This window comes from Chrysemys picta, chromosome 6 (assembly GCF_011386835.1).
Source record: "Chrysemys picta bellii isolate R12L10 chromosome 6, ASM1138683v2, whole genome shotgun sequence".
Taxonomy (NCBI): Eukaryota; Metazoa; Chordata; order Testudines; family Emydidae; genus Chrysemys; species Chrysemys picta.
In genome coordinates this window covers 105470418-105492127 of record NC_088796.1, presented here as the reverse complement: position 1 = coordinate 105492127, position 21710 = coordinate 105470418, and the positions used below count along the sequence as shown (strand labels likewise).

Below are 21710 nucleotides of genomic sequence, written 5' to 3'. Positions count from 1 at the left end.
TCTGGTTTTAAAATATATCTAGAGAGTTCTATAATGACAGCTCTTTAAAATGCCTATGAAGGAGACATTTCGGGCATGCCATAAACATAGCTTTATGTCTGACTGAATAAACCTTTCACCCCTGTGGTACTGAACATCTATAAAAGATCCTTATCCAAGAATCTGGATACAGAATCTATCTAATCCATTTAGCCAATCTGAACAGAGATTGGCTTCCCCTTGGACTTGTCCTCAAACATCACAGCGAGCCCTGGAGATTTAGGGAAGGATTTTACCCTCTTAGATAACTCATCACCCATTTAGCATCTAACGTATGCAACCTGGTTTCTCCTAGTAAGCTCTGACGTTTAGTGAATAATGCCAGATAAAGAGGAACTAGTTGGAACTTTGTTGGAAACCCTCCTGATAGAAACTAGTGGTGTGGACACCAAGGCAGTTTATCCTAACAGAACACTGTATATGCAGGATAAACCACCAGACCTGGATCTCACTCATTCTCTTCAGGCTTGTACACATGAGAAAGTTGCACCAGTATAACTTTAATCAGCTTTTAAACTGATCTAGTTAAACTGACTAAAACTGGGTGCAAAAGACTGTGTGGACACCTATTTTGGTATGAGTGTCTTACAGAAGTTTAGTTAACCCTGTTCCTAACTTACTTAAACTAAACCAAAATAACACATTCTTATTCTGATATAAGAGTGTCCACGCAGCTTTTTCCACCAGTTTAACTAGATCAGTTTAAAATTTATATTTTAAGTTATACCAGTGCGAATTTCTCATGTAGATAAGCCCTTTTTGCATATTATGACCACCAGTGACAGTTGAGGAACTGGATACATTGGAAACATTTCTCAGAGACACACGCACAATAGCTCAAAGGGTGCCCCTATTAATATTAATATTAGGTTTCGTTGTTAGGAAGGGAGAGGCTCTAGTACATGTGGGTAGACATGTCATTCATTGAAAAGAATCTTTTACAGTTAGTATGTTCAAAAACTAAACACATATGTTCTATATGGAAGATGATATGCATGTATGGCTTCCAAATGATTCCTTAATGACCCAGAATTTCAAGTATTTCCTGTGCACTACTTGATCATGTTGCAGTTCTTTGCATTCCAGGTCAAGAGTCTTGACCCACTCCTATAGATTGAGGAATGACAGATTCCGAAGTCACCATATGGAGCTTAAAACTTCCATAAAATTCATGGTTCAGAGTAGCAAATTGGCATGAAAATCTTCTCTTTTTAGCCACTGGAAATATCAACAATAAAAATCAGTTTTTCATAAAAGGGCCCCTTAAAAGGGGATGAGAAGAGAGAGAGGACTGGCAGCAGCATGAAACTGAGCTGCTTAACCACTCTACTATTTCAGGCAAACCACAGTTCCAAATTCCTTGTACCTTGTATATAAAGAGTCTCAAGAATGACAATCCATATAGGGTAAAGGGAAAGAATGACAATCCCTACAGGGTAAAGGGAAAGAACAGCAGCATGCCATTAGATTAAGAGAAGGGTCCCCGCTGGTGCCCCATCAAATTTGCTGTTTGAAAGCTGAAATCAAAGATAGTACTAGGGAAGCTGAGACTGAAGACTTAAGCAAAGACTTCGTCAGTGGGGCTTTTGGGTACAACTGGTACTAGACAGATAAATGCATCCAGAGTGTCTGAAGGACATCTCATCCTGGAAGATGGATTGTAGAAGCCCAAGGATCTTGAACCTCTCTACCATGCCTTAGACAACTTCTTGCTACATAGATCCAGGTTCACCTCCTCTCTCAAATTCTCCAGAAGAAGGCTGAACAAATGAAAGAGCCTGACGCAGGCACAGAACTTATATCTACCCACAATTGCCTTGTAGTTGTCTAAGCAGAGAGCAAGTTGCCAATGAGTATACCTTCAGCTCAGATGACCCCATTTATTTTTATTGCTCTAGTGCACATAAACTGAACAAAATAGCTTCCATCTTTTAATCTTTATCAGCATTGACCATGGCTCATAAAGAACTCAGAAAAGGGTAGCTATTCAAATACTCAGTCCCCTGCCACAGCTCTCAATATAATCAATTGGCTCTGAATCCTAGCAGGAAAAGGACAGAGTACGCCACTAATAATTTTTAGGACCTAGCAGACACTCATCAATGGACCCCATTCCCATTCTGCTTCACCTCCAACACATTGTAGAGCTTATGGGCTTTCTCATGTATGGTTGACATGAAGATATTTAAGGCCTATACAAAATTCACCTACCAGTTGGAATTGTCTGAAATAGTCTAGTGGTGATAGCAAGATAGCAGTAATAGTGTCACTGGTGAAAAACAGATAGCTTCCACAGCCCTGTGATAATGAAACATCCTGATACTCATTTGTGCCAATAGCTGGTTCTGTAATACAGGCCTTCAAGATTAGCATGTTAGACCCAGTGGTATTTAGCAACTAACTCCCATTGGCTTCAATGGGAGTTAGTTGCCTAAATACCTTAGTCCATAATTCAATTAATGCTTGGGATGTGTCTGTGTCATATGCCATTCATCTGGTTGGTAAAATTAACCTGAAGGAAAAAAATCCAAAATTACATGCTATAAATCATGTGGCAGGAGTGCCAACTGCAACTCCTACTTTTGCAGCATTCTCTTATGGGGTATCTAACTCTAGTTCCACATCTACACCAGCAGTTTTTAAACACTGTCTCCTGTGGGATCAATAACTTCTCTGGTGTAGAAGTTCTCTAAACTGAAGAGCGGACGTCTCACATATGAGGCCTGTCAATCGATTTATGAACTTGAATCATAAGCCTGGATCCTCTCACTGAGTCTTTGATGTTGAGGAAGCTGCAGTAACATTGTTCTGAGCATCCTTCAGTCCTGCTTGAATGCCAAGAAACAAGAGGCCGTGGATCTGGATGTGAACTGTAGTTAAATGGGAAACCAAGTCTGAGGAATGACAGCATAGATGATTGCTTAATTCTATGCATGTCTGTTCACTTAGAAGACAATGGTGGGGCCAGTCAGTGAGCTCAGTACAACAGTTACTCAAACTGCATTCTCCTAAGCTTAGTAAAAGTAGCTCTTCCTCCTTGGTTCAGAGTAGTGCAGCCTTATCTATCACTCCTCCCCATCTTTGCCTTAGAAGGCATTATACTCTTCTCCGAGAGCTCAGACCCATGAAGGATGGGATTAGAGGCTCATCCTGTGAGCTCTCAGATTTGTGCATTGCCTAACAAAGTTGGCTTTAGGATTAAGGCACCTGCCCAGTTCAGGCCTGATTCTCCTGAGACCATGGATACCTTCCATGATTGCTATCAGAATTTAAGAGCTTTGCCCTCTTTAGCCTCTTCTCCAGTGTAAAGGTGGCCTCTGCACCAGTCCTCATCCCTTTCTGCGATGGGCTGTTCCCCCAGTATAATTTAGAGCAGCCTTAAGACTGGCCTAGGTGCTTCTTCCACCCTCCAGCTTCACTATGTACACTACTAGCAGGTCTGGAGGGTGGTATAGAAGCCATAACTCCAGCTCTTTACGACTGGAAGTTCCACCTACACTCCTCTCAGGGATGGCTATGCCAGAATCTGTTGATAGTGCAGCTGCATAGTAATAGAGATTATCAAACGTGTTATTGCAACATTATTTAGTACAGCAAGAAGAAATATTAACTCTTACGTAGTCAGGGGCGGCTCTATGTATTTTGCCGCCCCAAGCACGGCAGTCAGACAGCCTTCGGGGGCATGCCTGCGGGTGGTCCGCTGGTCATGCGGATTCGGCGGTGTTTCTGCGGGTGATCTGCCGGTCCCGCGCCTTCGGCGTACCTGCTGCCGAATTGCCACCGAAGCCGCGGGACCGGCGGACCTGCCACAGGCATGCCGCCGAAAGCTGCCTGACTGCTGCCCTCAATGCGACTGGCACGCCGCCCCCCGCAGCTTGCCGCCCCAGGCACGCGCTTGCTGCAGGCTTGCTTGCCTGGAGCCGCCCCTGTATGTAGTTCCCATGCAGTTGAAGGGGAATTGATCACTTTTCTTTATGTGGAATCTTGTGCCACTATTGCATGTAACCCCACTTCCATCAGTGCATGGGGAGGGGAAGTCTGCACACAGCCATGCATGGGTGGAACAATCCCTGCTCAAGGTCTTTTGCTTCGCCAAATATGATAAAGAACGATAGGGCCTGAAAGTAATTTCCATCAAAAGGCTATCTAATGGTAACTTTGCTACTGTTCATACTGCACCTCTTCATGAGATTCTCCAGAGCTGGCAGTATGGCACTGAACTACTTTGCCAACAAATATGAAAATTATAAAGGAGGAGTGTAAGGAAACACTAAATGCTTTATAATCACACATACACCAAGACTGATGCTGCCTTTCCCATCCTTTAACAGCATCATTGGTTTTGGAAATATAAATGATCACTGAGCATGTGTACAAGTGAAATAGCTGATTTTACCAACACACAGAAATGTGTGGTGCATATTAGACAACAATAATTTAGCACTCTGTATGACTCTATATTTAAAAATGGAAAATAAATATAAATAGTAAAATTATACTTACACTGGGATGCTTTCAAAGGCATCTTCAAAGTTTTCCTGCAAAATAATAAGCCAAGAATGACTTTTCAATAAATACAAAGAGTGCGTGTGTGTTGTTTTTTAACAAAGTGATGACAAAAAGCCACACAGCTACAAAATCAGATGGATTTTATTCTACCATTGTAGAAACAACTCACAATTGGGTATTTATTAGTAAGCTACTGGTGCATGCTTTGGTTACAACTTTAGCTACTTTAGCCTATTAACCAACATCCTACCATGGTTTATTGCCATTACAATATAGAGTTGAACTAGTGAGACCTCCCATTTTCATCACACCCCACAAACAGAGCTGCCCTTTTAGCTGAAGTTTATGGTCTAGTGGTCACCTTAGGCTCACACCTTCTATTATAAAAACTATACTTGGAATAAATAATATATTTAAGATAATAAATATAAAAGCTTCACTGGAAATACTTAATAGAAAATTGGAGCTAAAAGTGGCCTACAGGGCAACTGGATTCGTTAACTAGTGAAGAGGCAATTTAAAACTTGTACTCTCCCCATCAATCTTTTCTCCGTTCTTTCCCACGGTTGCTTCCTCCTCCTCTCCCCCAGTCCTTTAAATCAAGCAATCATAGAAATGTAGGACTGGAAAGGGCCTCAGTAGGTCATCTAGTCTAGTCCCATGCATTCAAGTCAGGACTATGTAATAATTAGACCATGCCTGACAGGTGTTTGTCTAACCTGTTCTTAAAAACTTCCAATGATGGAGAACCCACAACCTCACTTGGCAATTTGCTCTAGTGCTTAACTACCTAGACAGTTCAGAAGTTTTTCCTAATGTCCAGTAAAGTTGGGCCTTTACTGTATGAACTTTTAATTTCTTAGTGAATGCTTATTAGGAATGTATCTGACAAGTAACTTCAAATGCTATAATAAATTGCTAGGTACTAATTTTAACTGCCACATGATAACTTTGATTTGCCTTTGAGGAATAAATTACACTAAAGTCCTACAGTGTGATGTTACACAAAGCAAATGCCCAAATATGTTATCATATTCCTTTATGTAAAAAATATAAGTTATTTTCTATTCAGGGAAGACAAAATTTCAAGTAAGGAAACTAATTTTATCATTCAGTATCACCGGAATCTGCTGCTCCATCAAACTTCACATTACTGAGATAGCTGGAACCAGTGAAACACTATTCTCCAATCATTGGGAATAAACAGATGAATGCAATTAAAATTGAGGTTTTATTGATGGACCATTTGGCATCTACTATTTTCTCAAGAGAACTAGCTTGTTGCCATGATGCTGGAACTGGAGAGGCAGAGAAAGAACAGAACTTGGGCTGGAGAAAAAAGGCAAACAGCCAAGGACTTGGTCAGGACAAACCCCTAAAATAATGTAGTTGAGCTGAGATGGGAGGCTGCTACACATGGAGCTGAACACACTAATATAAATCATTTGATGTTGCCACCTGGGCCTCATTGAATTGTTGAGTGGGGGGAGGGGGCAGAGGGCTCTACTACTAAAACTAAAAGTCCCCAGGCTTCCCTGAAGACCCTCTCCTTGTCAGACTGAGGTCAAGCTGGAGAAAGAAGAAAATGGCAAAATATCTTAAGAAAAGAGCCCTCTTTGAGAGCTTGCTGAGGACACCTCTGCTATACTATAAGCCTGGTGAGCAAGACTTGTGCAGTTTACCAGGTGCCTGTAAGAAGGTGCTGTCAGAAAGTCTGTACTAAGATGGGAAAGTCCAAAAGAGGAACCTCTTGCCTACTTCTAACACTTGTAAAAGAGAAGAAAAACCCAGCAGTCCCAACCCTGACAGAGCAGCAGATTTCAATGATAGGTGAAATGAATTTTAAAAAAATTAGAATATCTGTCTAGGCTCATGCTTCTGTCTGGCTGTCACTGGGTTTTGCGTCCCTCTGTTCATGGTGGCTGAGCTAAGCACGTGCATATGCATTTGAAAAATCAGGACCCAAAGTATAGTGCTATCATTTTTGCCCTTTGTCTACACTCACGGATAAATTGCACAATCAGACCTTTCTGGAGAGATTATATCGCTCAATATAGCTGGTGTTCATAAGGAAGTTACATTCAAGAAGGTAAAAGTGACCTTTTGTACTACGATTGAAAAAGCATATTTTATTTTGTATAACATTCTCAAGGTCTTCCTGATCACACTTTGTATATGAATATATTAGAAGGTTTTCAGTTTGACTCTTACCATCCTCAATTGACAGTTCTTTATGAACGACAGTCACAGAGCAAAGGAAATAAAAAACTTGTTCTTGTTTCTATTATTTAAAATTAAAAGATAAGAATGAACAGCAGCCAAGAGAAACAAGAGTGGAAATATTATACATATACATGCTCCTATTATCATAACAATATCAATGATAAATATAATTTATCATATGCTTTTGGCCACCACACATCTCTAATTCAAACAGGAATTATTTTAGGGAAGTCCTATGGCCTGTGTTCGGTCTTTGGAATCTATAGGACTGTGTCCACTAATCCAGCTCCCCATCTACATCTAACATTCTAAACTTTAGAGTAACTTCAAACTGCCATCATTAAAAAAATGAAATAAAATCTGCCACAGAATGTTCTCCTTTCCCATCACAATTATACTGTCTATGGTACAAGAACAGGGAATATTTAGCCCAGAACCAGGTTTAAGACGACAAATAATCTCATGACCCTGCAGAGCTACAAATGGAAGCTTTATACAGTACTATTAAAACAAGCTGACTCCCCAGGTTGCCAGTGAGACATACAGCTCTTCCTTCTAACCCTAAGAATTTGAGAGAGAGAGATTTGACTCTATAAGTCATGACATTTGATTGGCTATACAGGCAGAGGAAAAGCACCTGAATATTTTTTTTTAAATCTAAAATAGTATTTCTGTAATATATTTAGTATATTCCAACTGATACATGATTATGTGAAGTATAAATTTTACTGGCATTCATTTGGGATTACACAGCTCCTGAATGATGTGTGGCTATTACAAAGTCATATTGATTAAAATATTAAGCTACATTATCAATGTTTCTACATACATACAGACATAGGACTTGCACAGTTTACCCACTATCTACTAGTCAGAAGACCAGCACATAGCCAGAAGTGGAATTGAATGGCAAAAAGCATTGTTTTTCCCCTGTGGGCAGCAAGAGAGGAAGAGGGAATGACTTCAAAAAGCCTTTTCACTGCTGTAGGTCAGTGTACACCATGTCACACTCTATCCTCTGCACAAATGATCTCATTTCAATGAGTGATCCCATGAACCACCCAAAACAGTGTGTGGGGAGGGCAGGGGTTTCACAGCATGTGCGGGGGAGTTGGTTGGGTTTGATTTCTGTTTTTAGTTTGTTGATTTCTGGATTTTTTGTTTGGTTTGTTTCATTTCATATGGGAGAAAGAAGAGACACAAGAGGGACGCCAGGTCCAAAAAAGTGCTATAAACCATCAGGGGGAAAGTGTGTGCGTGTGAACTGTTTCCCCCTTCAGCTCCTAGAAACCTTGGCTGGTAGACCCTCTTTGCGAATTAGTAGCACACACAATCCAGCAGCAGATCTCCACCAAATATCTTTATTGCTGTTTATGCCTTACGTACATCAAAACATAGCAGCGTTTTATACTGCTTGGTTTATTCTCAGAGCTATCCCGCTGGTGAGCTAATTACCTGATTAACTCATCAGGCTCCCTACAAGTGCAAGTTATCCTTTCTACCAAACCCAAACTACTTTAAGTCCCTTCTACTCTAACTACACTCAGTGCCCTGGGTGTTTTAAGTGACATGGGTGCTGGCTTCCAAAAGGCTCAAATTATAGCAACTATCAGCATCCTGTCACAGTGTAGTTAGTAACTACAAGGTCACCCAGAAGCCCCCCACTCACCTCAAACACACACACACACACACACACACACACACACACACACACACAAAGTGAAAAAGCAGTAAGAGTAGCAAAGCTGTTTTCTGCCGCAGCCCCTGGCCATGACAGTAAAGATAGCTGTATCATATTAAACTATCAGGAAAGGGAGTGATAGTGGGGGATTCCAAAATAACTCTTTCTGGATCAGATTTAGGGGTTTCTTCACATCTCTGCCTGATTATGTACAGTTTTTTAAAATGCTTTGAGGCACATTTATATTACATCTTTCTTCAAGTAGTAAGTCAGTTATCATTTACCAGTAAATGAAGTCCTATTCAACAGGTGGCAAAATTAAAAGTGAAGTGTTATATAACAGATACAATTCAATTTGAAGCGTTAAGCTAATCATATTACAATTTTTGCTGACATCTTCACATTATATACAATTACGTGAAAGATAAAAGTTGAAGATTCAGGTACATTGTTAAATAAAATCCATACATCACCAAAACCATCCAGCTATTTTAAATGCATAGGACAACACAATCATGAAATGTTACTATAAACACAAGTAAGTGCCACGTGAAACAAAATCTGAAAATGAGAATGCTCTGTACATGATTTTAGTTTATGTTGAAACCCACAGATTTTTATTGTTTCTTATTTGGAGAAGAGCTCAATTGAAGAATTTAAATTTAGAAAAGGAGAGTAAATAAAGCAGCCACTAGAGGGCATGGCAAAGACACTCACCCATGAACCCTTTCACAACAACAAAGTGGCACAAGACTTGATTAATTAAAGGTGTCTTGGGGATTTTTTTATTATTATTATTATACAATCACATTAAGTTTGGTATGCAAATTATGTTTCCAACAGGTGATAGCAGTAAATGAATTATATTCTGAAGTTATAACTTTTCATTTGAACACTGAAAGAAGAGATTTGTTGGAAGAGAAGTTGGATATAAAACAAAATTTTAGATGAGTTCACCAAACTGGTACAAGTGTAAATTACATCAGATATCACAATGACAAACACAGTGTAAGAACATAAAATAGATTAGAATCCCACTCTATCTTGGTAGTGAGGGAGAAATTTACACCGGGGGGGAGGGGGGGAGGGGGAAGGCAAGGAATGATACTGCTATTCACCCCCAGGATTTTCTGCCAGTTTTGGGGCTGCATTAGCCCCAGATTTCACTTCTGCTTTCAGGTCAACTGAAGTTGGCATAAAACCATGCTGAAAAAGTATTTAAATTAAGTGATCTCTCTTCTGCCACTTATTTTAAATACTTTTTCAATAGGTTGGCTAAGAAGGAGAAGTTTAATTACGAAGTGTCCATTAAAACACTCAAATTGAGAGGTAGAAGAGACCTATCCAAATCCAGACAGTATGACAAGTATATGCTTCACTACTGTACATTTACTAGTATTTTGTTCAATGCAGTTTTAGTGTGCCAAACTTCCACTATTTGCCTTGGTTGTTACGCAGGTTAAGAGCTGGTTTTAGGAAAGTTTCCTTTTTTAAAATTCCATCTCATACTTAAATTGTAAGCTCTGAGTCAGGGACCATTTACTAGTCCACATTTGTAGAGTGCGTAGCACAATGGGGCCCCATTCTTTGTTGGTCCATCAGCACAACAATAGTAAGCATGAATAATTATTATTATTATGTCTCATTATAGCCCTTTAACCTATATTTAAAAAGGCTTGTATATATATATATATATATATATATATATATATATATATATATATATATATCTTTGAAACCCTTAGCTAATGTCTTCAACATAGTCTCTGCTTGGTTACAACAAATTTAGCTCTTTTACTCTTTCCTCTTAAGTCAGATTTGTGGGATTTGTGCTGCCTAGGATGTAGCATCCTACATGTAGATCTCTAATAAAGTATTCTTTAAACCTGTGCTTGTTATTCTAGGTGCCTTTGACAAAACGCAAAAAGCCTAGGATAGCAGCAAACCCACTAGCACCTCTCAACAGAACTCTCCCACAAATCACTTGCATCCCTTTTCCTCATACCCTGCCTTTCCCAGAAGCTCCAGTAAATGGATTGGCTTTGCAGCATGTCCAAAAGGTAAACAAACTCAATCTATTTTGGACCAAGGAGGAGTAGGTTCTAAAACTGAGGGCCCACTCATGGAGACTGCTCAACGGTATACTGTCAGGTTCACGTCTGTCAAACAGAATGGATTTGTGTTGTTCTCTGAATTCCCTCAAATTTGTTTATATCCTTCCTCCTACTGCGATTAATACCTTCTAGATTTTCCCTACCATTCACTGCATGAGTTTCAGATAATAAATTGCTGTTGGAGAAAAAAAAAACGTGGCAGTATCTAGGAATGCTAGTCATGGATCAGGGCCCCAATGTGCTAGTACTGTACACATACATAAGACAATAACTCCTGTCCCACAGAGATTACAGTCTAGAACAAGAGACAAAATACTGATGCAACAAAAACAGGAAAGAACAAAGTAACAATAAAACAACACTGGTCAGCATGAAACGCAGTTATTATGACATACCAGCTGCCTATCCATTACAAAGTTTATGCAATGGCAGAAAAGACTTAAGAACAATGAGGAAAGGGCAAAGAGGAAACAAACGCTATGAGACAGAGGATGCTGCTTACTTCACTACTGGAAGGAGCTCAGATATCAAGACAACAATGGCAGTACAAGAACCTACATAGAACTACAACCATAGATGTAATAAGCTTGTATTTTTCCAGATAGAATCATAGAATTGTAGGACTGGAAGGGACCTCGAGAGATCATCTAGTCCACTCCCCTACACTCATGGCAGGATTAAGCATTATTAGAGCATCCCTGACAGGTGTTTGTCTAACCTACTATCTCCAATGAGGGAGATTCCACAACCTCTCTAGGCAATTTATTCCAGTGCTTAACCACTCTGACAGTTAGGAAGTTTTTCCTGATGTCCAACCTAAACTGCTCTTACTGCAATTTAAGGTCATTGCTTCTTGTCCGATCCTCAGAGGTTAAGGAGAACAATTTTTCTCCTTCCTCCTTTTAGCAATCTTTTATGTACTTGAACACTTATCATGTCCCCTCACAGTCTTTTCTCCGGACTAAATAAACCCATTTTTTTCAATCTTTCTTCATAGCTCATGTTTTCTAGACCTTTAATCATTTTTGTTGTTCTCCTCTGGACTTTCTCCAGTTTGTCAACATCGTTTCTGAAGTGTACTTGATATTTGTTCTTATTGAATTTCATCCTATTTACTTCAGACCATTTCTCCAGTTTGTCCAGATCATTTTGAATTTTAGTATTATCCTCCAAAGCACTTATAACTCTTCCCAGCTTGGTATCATCCACACACTTTATAAATGTATTCCTCTATGCCATTATTTAAATCATTGATCAAGATACTGAACAGAACTGGACCCAGAATTGATCCCTGCAGGACCCCACTTGATATGCCCTTCCAACTTGACTGTGAACCACTGATAACTACTTTTTGGAAATGGTTTTCCAATCAGTTATGCACCCATCTTATAGTAGCTCCATCTAGGCTGTATTTCCCTAACTTGTTTATGAGAAGGTCACGTGAGACAATATTAAAAGTCTTACTAAAGTCAAGATATACCACATCTACCACTTCCTTACTACCCACGATGTTTGTTATCGTGTCAAAGAAAAACTATTAGGTTGGTTTTGTCAAAACCAAATCGTGTCAAACCATGCTGACTGTTACTTGTCACTTTATTATCTTCCTGGTGTTTGCAAATTGATTCCACAATTATTTGCTCTATTATCTTCCCAGGTATTGAAATTAAGCTGACTGGTCTATAATTCCCTGGGTTGTCCTTATTTCCCTTTTTTATAGATTGGCACTATATTTGCCCCTTTCTAGTCCTCCAGTTTTGTTTTTTTCTGGGCAAACTTCTATTCTGTATAGGTATATTTGTATTAGTTCTTTGTTCCTTCTGGTGTTTGAAAGTATTTAGTGAAACACTATCAAATGCTTCATCCACTTATTTTGCATATCTATCAAAATAATTGATATATGCTGAGAAAATCTGCTCTTTATGGACTCTATTGTTCTTGTACAGTTGGTGTTCAATGAGTACACTTGTAATATTTTACTGCAGAGTTTAGATTTACAGGTTAGTGAAGGTTAGGATAAGCCTTTATTTGCACTACAGAAAACATTAGAAAATTGTGAGTTTCCATTGCACGGTGTGTGGATGGGGAAGCACTACAAGCAAGGCAGTTGGATGTTACCTTTGAAGGAGAAAGCACTACCTGTACCCAGTTGTTGTGCTTGCTGCCTCCTTCCCACCTAATACTCCACTTTCAATATTGCTTTCCTAGTTATGAAATACTTTGTGCTTTCACATTTTTATCAACAGTTTTTGATTCTACCTTTTTAAGATCCTGATTGAAGAGGAAGGGAGAGAGTATACATGAGCCAAGAAAGCACTATTGCAGGGAAGGAATAAGTAGGTATGAGTACACAGGGAAGAAAGTTGCCTTTAAATCCCTAGTCTACAATTTCTCTAGAAGTTGCTCACATGGACCAACAACAGAAATCCAAGGAGCCTGTAAAAAACTGCTGGACATGAGAGGGGGCAAGACTGAAGAAAAAGGAGGAAAAATAAAAGCAGGGTAAGTAATAGCTTAAAAGACAGATCAAATAGTTCCTTGTGACTTTTTAAACACTTTTTAAGTTATCTATTGATTTTTAGTACTACTGTCTTCTCTCATTCCATTACTACTGTATTTTCCACTATGAACATATATTTAAGAGAATTCTTTTTGATTTTTTTTTATATCTCATTTTCATAGAACTGTATGAAGGAATGGCAGAACATGTTTCATTGGTCTATTGCTACTAGTCTTTACTATCTGGAGGCCTATGGCATAGAGCTTTGTGTCTCATAAAACACCAGAGTTGTATGGTAATGGGCCAATAAGACATTCCCTGGAGTGTATTAGTGCTATAAAATGAACTGAATTTTAATTTTGCCCTGGATACACAAGACAACCACAGTTTTAACAGGAATAAAAATGGCTAACTAAAAAAAATTATTAGCAGCACAAAACAGGTATCATTTTTAAAGTCGCATTCAAGTGAATCTAAGTTTGTCTGATAGACTGGTTTTGTGACTGGTGAGAAAATATTTTTACAATAGTTCTGAAGAGTAAAGAAATAAAATAGGTAAGAGAAAATTCTCCTGATATACGTCTTCACTACCACTTCTCCCCAGTAAGAAAGTGGACACCAATGGAGGTAATAAATGAATGCAACAATACGTTTCAGTAGAATATTGTTAGCCAATATTTGGGGTCTGGCACATTGTTTCAGTTACAGGGAGAAACTGATGATGGAATCAGATTTGGTTTTTTTAATGCAATCCTGTTTATTTACAAAGAATGTACACAAAGTCTTGTATTCCTGAACACAGTAGAAATTAGGCAACTAGAGACAGTTTTTCCTTGCAGTTCCAAGTCCCCTTCCAGCCAACACTGCCCAAAAGCGCTCTCTCAGTTTTTCCCAGGGTCATGCTACAAGTGCTTTTCTGTCACTGGTGCCTTCTTGCTGCCTTCTCAGTCAGCTTCTCTGGGTTTTCTGCTATTTCTCCCTCTCACACATGCACTTCTCCATCAAACAATACCCATCTGCCTACATTTGCATCCTGTGAAGCCTCCTCCCACAAAGCTCAGATTCCTGACCAATGTATGTGGACCTGTGTTTTGCATAATGATTCTTATTGTTTTAGCTATCTTATTCCAAGCTTTTTATACTTATTCTGAATGAAACACAGCTGTTATGCCCACCAGCCTCAACAAGGTTTCACCCAAACATAATACATCATTTGAAGTTAAGAATGTACACTAAGAAACAATACATTAGACCACAAGAAAGCTTTAATGTAGACTGCAAACAGTCATATCTTCTTTATAGTGTTTCTTTAAGGGCTGTCAATTAATCACAGTTAACTCACACAATTAACTCAAGAAAATTAATTGCGATTAATCACACTGTTAAACAATAGAATACCAATTGAAATGTATTAAATATTTTTGGATGTTTTTCTACATTTTCAAATGTATTGATTTCTATTTCAACAGAATACAAAGTGTACAGTGCTCACTTTAAATTATTTTTTATTACAAATATTTGCATTGTAAAAATGATAAACAAATAGTCTTTTTCAATTCACCTCATACAGGTATTGTAGTGCAATCTCTTGATCGTGAAAGTGTAACTTACCAATGTAGATTTTTTTTTTTTTGTTACATAACTGCACTCAAAACCAAAACAACGTAAAACTTTAGAGCCTACAGGTCCACTCAGTCTTACTTCTTGTTTAGCCAATCGCTAAGACAAACAAGTTTGTTTACATTTACAGGAGATATTGCTGCCTGCTTCTTATTTACAATGTGACCTGAAAGTAAGAACAGGTGTTCACATGGCACTTTTGTAGTTGGTGTTGCAAGGTATTTACCTGCCAGATAAGCTAAACATTCGTATACCCCTTCATGCTTCGGCCACCATTCCAGAGGACATGCTTCCATGCTGATGATGCTCATTAAAAAAAAAAAAATCATGCATTAATTAAATTTGTGACTGAACTCCTCGGGGGAGAACTGTATGTCTCCTGTTCTATTTTACCCGCACTCTGCCATACATTTCATGTTATAGCAGTCTCAGATGATGAGTCAGCACATGTTCTTTTTAAGAACACTTTCACAGCAGATTTGACAAAACACGAAGAAGGTACCAATGTGAGATTTCTAAAAATACTACAGCACTCAACCCAAGATTTAAGAATCTGAAGTGCCATCCAAAATCTGGGACGAGGTGTGGAGCATGCTTTTGGAAGTCTTAAAAGAGAAGCACTCCAATGTGGATATTACAGAAGCCAAACCACTAAAAAAGAAAATCAACCTTCGGCTGGTTGCATCTGACTCAGATGATGAAAATAAACATGCGTCAGTCCGTTCTGCTTTGAATTGTTATCAAGCAGAACCCATCATCAGGATGGACATATGTCCTCTGGAATGGAGGCTGAAGCATGAAGGGACATATGAATCTTTAGCGCATCTAGCATGTAAATATCTTGCGACGCTGGCTACATCAGTGCCATGCGAATATCTGTTTTCACTTTCAGATGACATTGTAAACAAGAGGAGGACAGCATTATCTCCTGCAAATTGTAACCAAACTTGATTGTCTGAGCAATTGTCTGAACAAGAAGTAAGACTGAGTGGACTTGTAGGCTTTAAAGCTTTAAATTGTTTTATTTTTGAATGCAGTTATTTTTTGTACATAATTCTACATTTGTAAGTTAAACTTTCATGATAAAGAGGTTGCACTACGGAACTTGTATTAGGTGAATTGAAAAATACTATTTCTTCTATTTTTTTACAGTGCAAATATTTTTAATCAAAAAATAAATATAAAGTGAGCAATGTATACTTTGCATTCTGTGTTGTAATTGAAATCAATATATCTGAAAATGTAGAAAACATCCAAAAATATATAAATAAATGGTATTCTATTATTGTTTAAGAGCACGATTAATCACGATTAATTTTTTTAATCGCTTGACAGCCCTAATTTAAAGTATTTATCCCAAGGAAGGGACTTCAAAGAAGAGCCTAAAGCAGGCTCTAAATCTGTCCTGGAAGCTTCAAGAGCTTGACTCTGGGTACATCTATACTTACCTCCAGGTCTGGCAGCAAGCAATCAATCTTCTGGGATCGATTTATCGTGTCTTGTCTAGAAGTGCTCGCTGTCGACGACGGTACTCCTGCTCGGCGAGAGGAGTACGCGGAATCGACAGGGGAGCTTGCCTGCCGCGTGTGGACCCGCGGTAAGTTCGAACTAAGATAGTTCTACTTTAGCTACGTGAATAACGTAGCTGAAGTTGCGTATCTTAGTTCGAAGTGGGGGGGTTAGTGTGGACCAGCCCTTAGTCCAGGGATGATGGAAAAAATCATGGGCGATAGTAGTAAATTTTAGTAAACTGCAGATTAAACAACATTTACTGGGCAAATGCTTTTCATCTAAGCAGCAAATAAATCAGATATAGAGGTCTGTTAGCATCTTACCCACAACATAAAGGGCAAGTTTGAAATCCAGCTTTCTTCCAGGGCTCTGCCAGCACAGTAGAAAACAAATCACTGTTACTGGGATGAGGAATGATTCCCTATAGAACCAATAAACATTTTATCCCTAAAATTTAATTTGGGGGAGAAGTTAAGTTTTAATTATAATAAAAAGCCTCCTGACAAAGAAAGGAAAACAAACAAGAAAATGACTAACAAGCGGGAAGTCAAGAAAATGCATGGGGTTTCAACTTGCTGCTTCAGCAGCCGAAAGTGTCAGAGTGGATGCTTGAGATACAGTCCAAACCACCCCAAAAGCCCAAAATCTTTCAAGAGGGCTCTGGGATGTGGTACCCTTTCATACATCATGAGAGTGGGAATCTGTACTGAAGTAAAAGTGTAAATTATATAATTATGGAAGTACCCTACTAGTGACTTAAGTTAGGGCTGAATTCTAAAAATGGACTTAAAAGGGGGCATATAACCTTAGTTGTCTTTAAAAATACGTGGCCTTTTGGTGTGCTTTTTTTACACATGGCTTTTTAGGCCCTTTAAATTTTCTATACAGTTTCAGTTTGGTTTCTGTTCTTATATTTTTAATAGAAAGATACTGAATTTTGGCTCTGGATGAACATTTTTCCTTTGGAAGCCATCCTTCCTTTGAATCATAGAAGGTTAGTGTTGGAAGAGACCTCAGGAGGTCATCTAGTCCAACTTCCTGCTCAAAGCTGATTGTTTATCTAGAGAAAGTAGATTTGGTACAAACAAGAAGTTTTTATTTTTTTAAATTGGATTTCAGATCATTTTTGCCAGTTGTTTGACATCTGTAGATGCTGATGCATAAGATTTTTGCACCTGCTCTATATGAGAGAATGTTTTTATTACAGCTCCTGATCCTGACACATAAGTTGTGCAACAGCTGCTGGTGCATGAAGTCATCTTCATGAGCAGTTGCACTTACATCCACCCTACAAGTCTACCTCTCCCCTCACCTTTGTGCAGTGTCAAATCCCAATTTAAGCATTAAAAAACTAGGAAATTAATATATGAAGATCTTAATTGTGAAGCACTTTGGTTACTACACACCTAACATAAACCCACAAAAAACAAAACTCAATTGTGACTCAAACTGATAACCTTAACTGTGCCCTCCCAGGCATGCCTGTCTTTCATCAAACCCCTTTACCAAACTATCCCTTCACAGAACACTACCACATCAAACATCCACAGCAATAGGAAAGTCTAGTTTGGGAAATAAGTATACAGAGAAAGGAATGCTGAAGAGGGCAGAGTTATGGTTGTGGTGTCTATGGTATACAGTAGTTAATGTTAAGGTGTGTGCCTATGGTTGAAGATGTTATGTCCTGTCAGATGACTTTCTTTTCATTCCCATGCTTTTGTGGGTTTGGGTCAGGTGGTGTGCATATAGTTGCCCTAACTGTTGCACACAGTTTTGTATATTATTTTATTAGCACCTTATATTTCAGCATCAATTTTTATTGTTTAAGCCAAAACTGAAGATGTTAGAGAAATCTATAAAATTAGTCATTTTTAAAAACTACCTTCTGTGATACTAAAAAAAAGCAACAGGAGAGCCTTCAAGTAGTTTGTATCACAATTCCTTAACAGAAAATGTCTAAGTAGACAGCACATCTTTTGTATAAGGAGGATTAAAAATGTGAGGAGAAAGTCTGTATTACATTCTACATAGTTATATTTTTGTATATCTGATGCTTAAAGAGAGTGTCAAAGATGCTTTCATGTTGCACTAAAAGTGACTCCCTTTCTGTGAAAGGGAGGCATTGAAAACCTGTGGTCAGATATGGAAGGACAGATCTCGAGAATGTCCAAGACAATCATAAACTTCCATGGACACCAAAAGGACACAAGTGGTCAAATTAACACCTCGCACTTACATACAACACCTTACTTCCAATTGCTATAGTTATATGAACCAATTATTCTTTACTTTTATCCAATTCTTTAGTCAAATCAAAGGAAATGGTTTAGAAGAGATGTGCTTGTAGTTTATCGGACGTTTGACGTTGGGAAAGGAAGGTTTAATATTGCTTGGCAAAGAAATATGAAGATAAGCACACAGGCCTAAACTGGGATTTGTTTTCATTTTTAATGAGAGAAATAGGATAATGTGTCTACAGATTACTGGGACTCTAATTAACTTCTTATGAGCATAGGCTGGAAGCTGTTACCAACTAAAAAAAGAAAAGCAATTCTAAGAACTTGACCTATGAAACATAATCTGTTATGGACACCTTTCCTCTATGTGCTAACAATCCAATGATTGTGTCACACAAGGACAGAATTCAACTGTTACTTAAATTGGCAGTGACAGGAAAACACAGCTATTCCTGACTGCTGGTTTTACTTGTTTACATATTAAAAACAAGTGTTAAGAAAGGATGTGATTCGTATGACCATGATTCTCAAATGGCCCATTTTACTCTGGAATGGAACAGTTTGCATCCTAATTTTCCTTTGTTCAAAAAATAAAAAATAAATTGTGCTATCCCACTTTTCTGAATATCACTCAGAATATCAAGCTCCAATACTTCTATTGCAAAGCATCCAAGATAAGAACTGATGTATTTTGAAGGACTGTTTTCTTCATTTGGTTGAATATATAGCCAGCAAAAGTTTATCAGGCAAAAGTAAGTAGGTTTATCTGGATGCTAATTCTTGATTTTCCACTTTAAAATGAGCAGGAGAAGGAGGAAGAATCTAGCCACAAAAAAGCCCTCATCTGAATTGGCTGTTTACTGCCCAAGTGTTGTGACAAATGAGAGAAGATACATCCCAGTGTTGCCATACAGTGGAAAACAAATAAGAAAAAAGAAAAATTATGTCAAGCTCCAACACTGGTATAGGCTCTGATTAGCAATGTCCAGCCCAGGGATGGGACCACACACTAAATACTTACACCAAAGTGAAAGGGAACAGGAAACAATATAAAAGTAAGGGAAACAGGAAGGGAACTATTCCCTCCTCACAAAAATAGTAGCAGCCCTAAAGCTCTTAGGACTATTCTGAGCACTCTCTGCCCAAATACTGTTTCACCCAGTGCAATGATATCTAGATGCAATAACTCAGCAAGAACACAGCTGCTCTACAGAGTTGGTCAGAGACTTCACCACAGGGCCCATGCAGGGTTGCCCAGAGGAGTGGGCAAGTGGGGCAATTTGCCCCAGGCCCCGGGCCCTGCAGGGCCCCCCCATGAGAATATAGTATTCTGTAGTATTGCAACTTTTTTTTATGGAAGGGGCCCCCGAAATTGCTTTGCCCCAGGCCCCCTGAATTCCCTGGGCGGCCCTGGACCCATGAAGAAGAAAATGCTTTAATTGAACAGCCCTAACAATTTAACTGGTATGGGAAAACCAGCAGAGAGACATAAGCAGACTAGCACATTAGCACTACTCCAACTCACTGAGTTTTAATGAGGGCCAGGTCCAGCTTTTTTGCTGAGAGGGACTGAGGGACCCGCCGCCGAATTGCCGCCGAAGACCTGGACATGCCGCCTCTTTCCATTAGCCGTCCCAGCTGGTGCCTGGAGCCAGCCCTGGTTTTAACTGAGAAATCTTATCTCCCATACCCCAAAGCTACTTAACTAGTACATTTTGCATTCATTTTTTCAGAGTTTAGAATTACCATTACCAGAGCATTGATATCTTTTAGAATTCAAGTTTCCCCCGGGAGCTTTTGCAAGACGCATCTGAGGCAGTGGATGATATTCCAACAGTTCATGTGGAGAGCCAAAGATGGAGATGAGCAGCTCACAGAGTTGATCGTATAGCAGTCATACACAATCACTAAAGTTGACTTGTGCGTTGAACTGGGATCTTTAACAAGTGGAACACCATTTTTGTGTCTGGACTAACACAAGACTAGTAGGACCAAGCTGTACTAGAGATTTAGGATAGGTAATGGTAAAAAGCATTACTTACCTTCTCATGCACCAGTGCCAGACAGTTTTCTGTAGAAGTACCTGTTGGGGTAGCACTGCTCACCATCAAGCTCCTCAAGCTCTGAAGCAAGGGCATAAATGACAGAGTCACCCTGCCCATCCTTTGTTTTCTTCGCACCAGAAACCATGATAGACTCCAATGAATCAGGGAAGGAGAGTGGGTCATGAAATGGACACATGCAACACTTCTCAAATAGTTACAAGGCGGCAAGTAATCGTTTTTCCCTTTGTGGGGTTGCATATGTCCATTACACTGTAGGTGGGTACCAAGCTGTTACGTCCGGGGGCAGGGCTCAGCGTTTCATTGGAAGAGGGACTGTAGGACAGCCTTGCCTACATATGCATCCTCCCTTGATTCCACAGATAGTGCATAATGTCTGGCAAAAGTATGACTCAAAAACCATGTTGCTGCATTACAGATGTCCATTATTGGGACATGTGCCACAAAAGCTGCCAAGGTCAAATGCGCTTTGGTCAAGTGCCCTATGACTCAGTCAGGAAGTGTTACTCCTTTGGTAGCAATGGCTTTTCTATCTCTGATAATTTTTAAAAGATATGCTGTAGGAATTATTTTTGGGAAGTTCTGTGTTATGCAGGAGGTCAAACTAGATGATCCCAATGGTCCCTTCTGGCCTTGGAATCTATGAAATGTGACTCTGGGCATTTTTGCCCTGGGTGATAAAGCCTTTTCCTTACTACCCAAATCTTGACATAAGCAGATTGAGTAATATAATCCACAGGTGCAGGAGGTGGAATGCCTATTTGGAGGACTGAAAGCAACATGAAGAGGTTAGTTGGACAGCAGCAACTCTTCAGTGAATAAAAATCGTACCTGCAGACAGCATTTTGAATATGTGAAACCAAAGGAAAATTTTTCAATTAATAGTAGAGTGGCAAGGGAGTCAGATTGATATTAACCAACATGCAGCAGGGCAAATATTTGTCCCTATGTTTGCTAACACAGCTTGCAGTCAAATTAGCAATGCTCTATGCACATGTTTTCAAACGGATTTTAATGGGATTTTAAACAGTGCACTGGGTGTTCTACTAGTAGTCATGGCATAGTTGCAGGACTGCGAGTCTGGCAGGACCTGCGGGAACAGACGCAATCCCTTACATATATGATTCCTTCCCAGGAGTCATGCGGTTGTTTATTGACAATGGCTTGCTTGTCAGACGGAATTCCCCAGGGGAGGAAGAACGTATCTATGCG

At 39.2% G+C, this 21710-nt stretch overlaps 1 protein-coding gene across 3 annotated transcripts in view; it reads right to left on the bottom strand.

The window, feature by feature from the left end:
• Nucleotides 1–21710, bottom strand: part of TTC39B (tetratricopeptide repeat domain 39B) — a 122356-nt gene that overhangs the window by 77837 nt on the left and 22809 nt on the right. For 2 of the 3 annotated variants that reach the window (XM_005295156.5, XM_065549500.1), the window contains exon 2: nucleotides 4543–4577. The exons of the other annotated variant lie outside the window; for it this stretch is intronic. In XM_005295156.5, the coding sequence (XP_005295213.2) occupies nucleotides 4543–4577 (35 nt within the window). The remainder of the gene's footprint in view (nucleotides 1–4542; nucleotides 4578–21710) is intronic. 3 annotated transcript variants of the gene reach the window in all.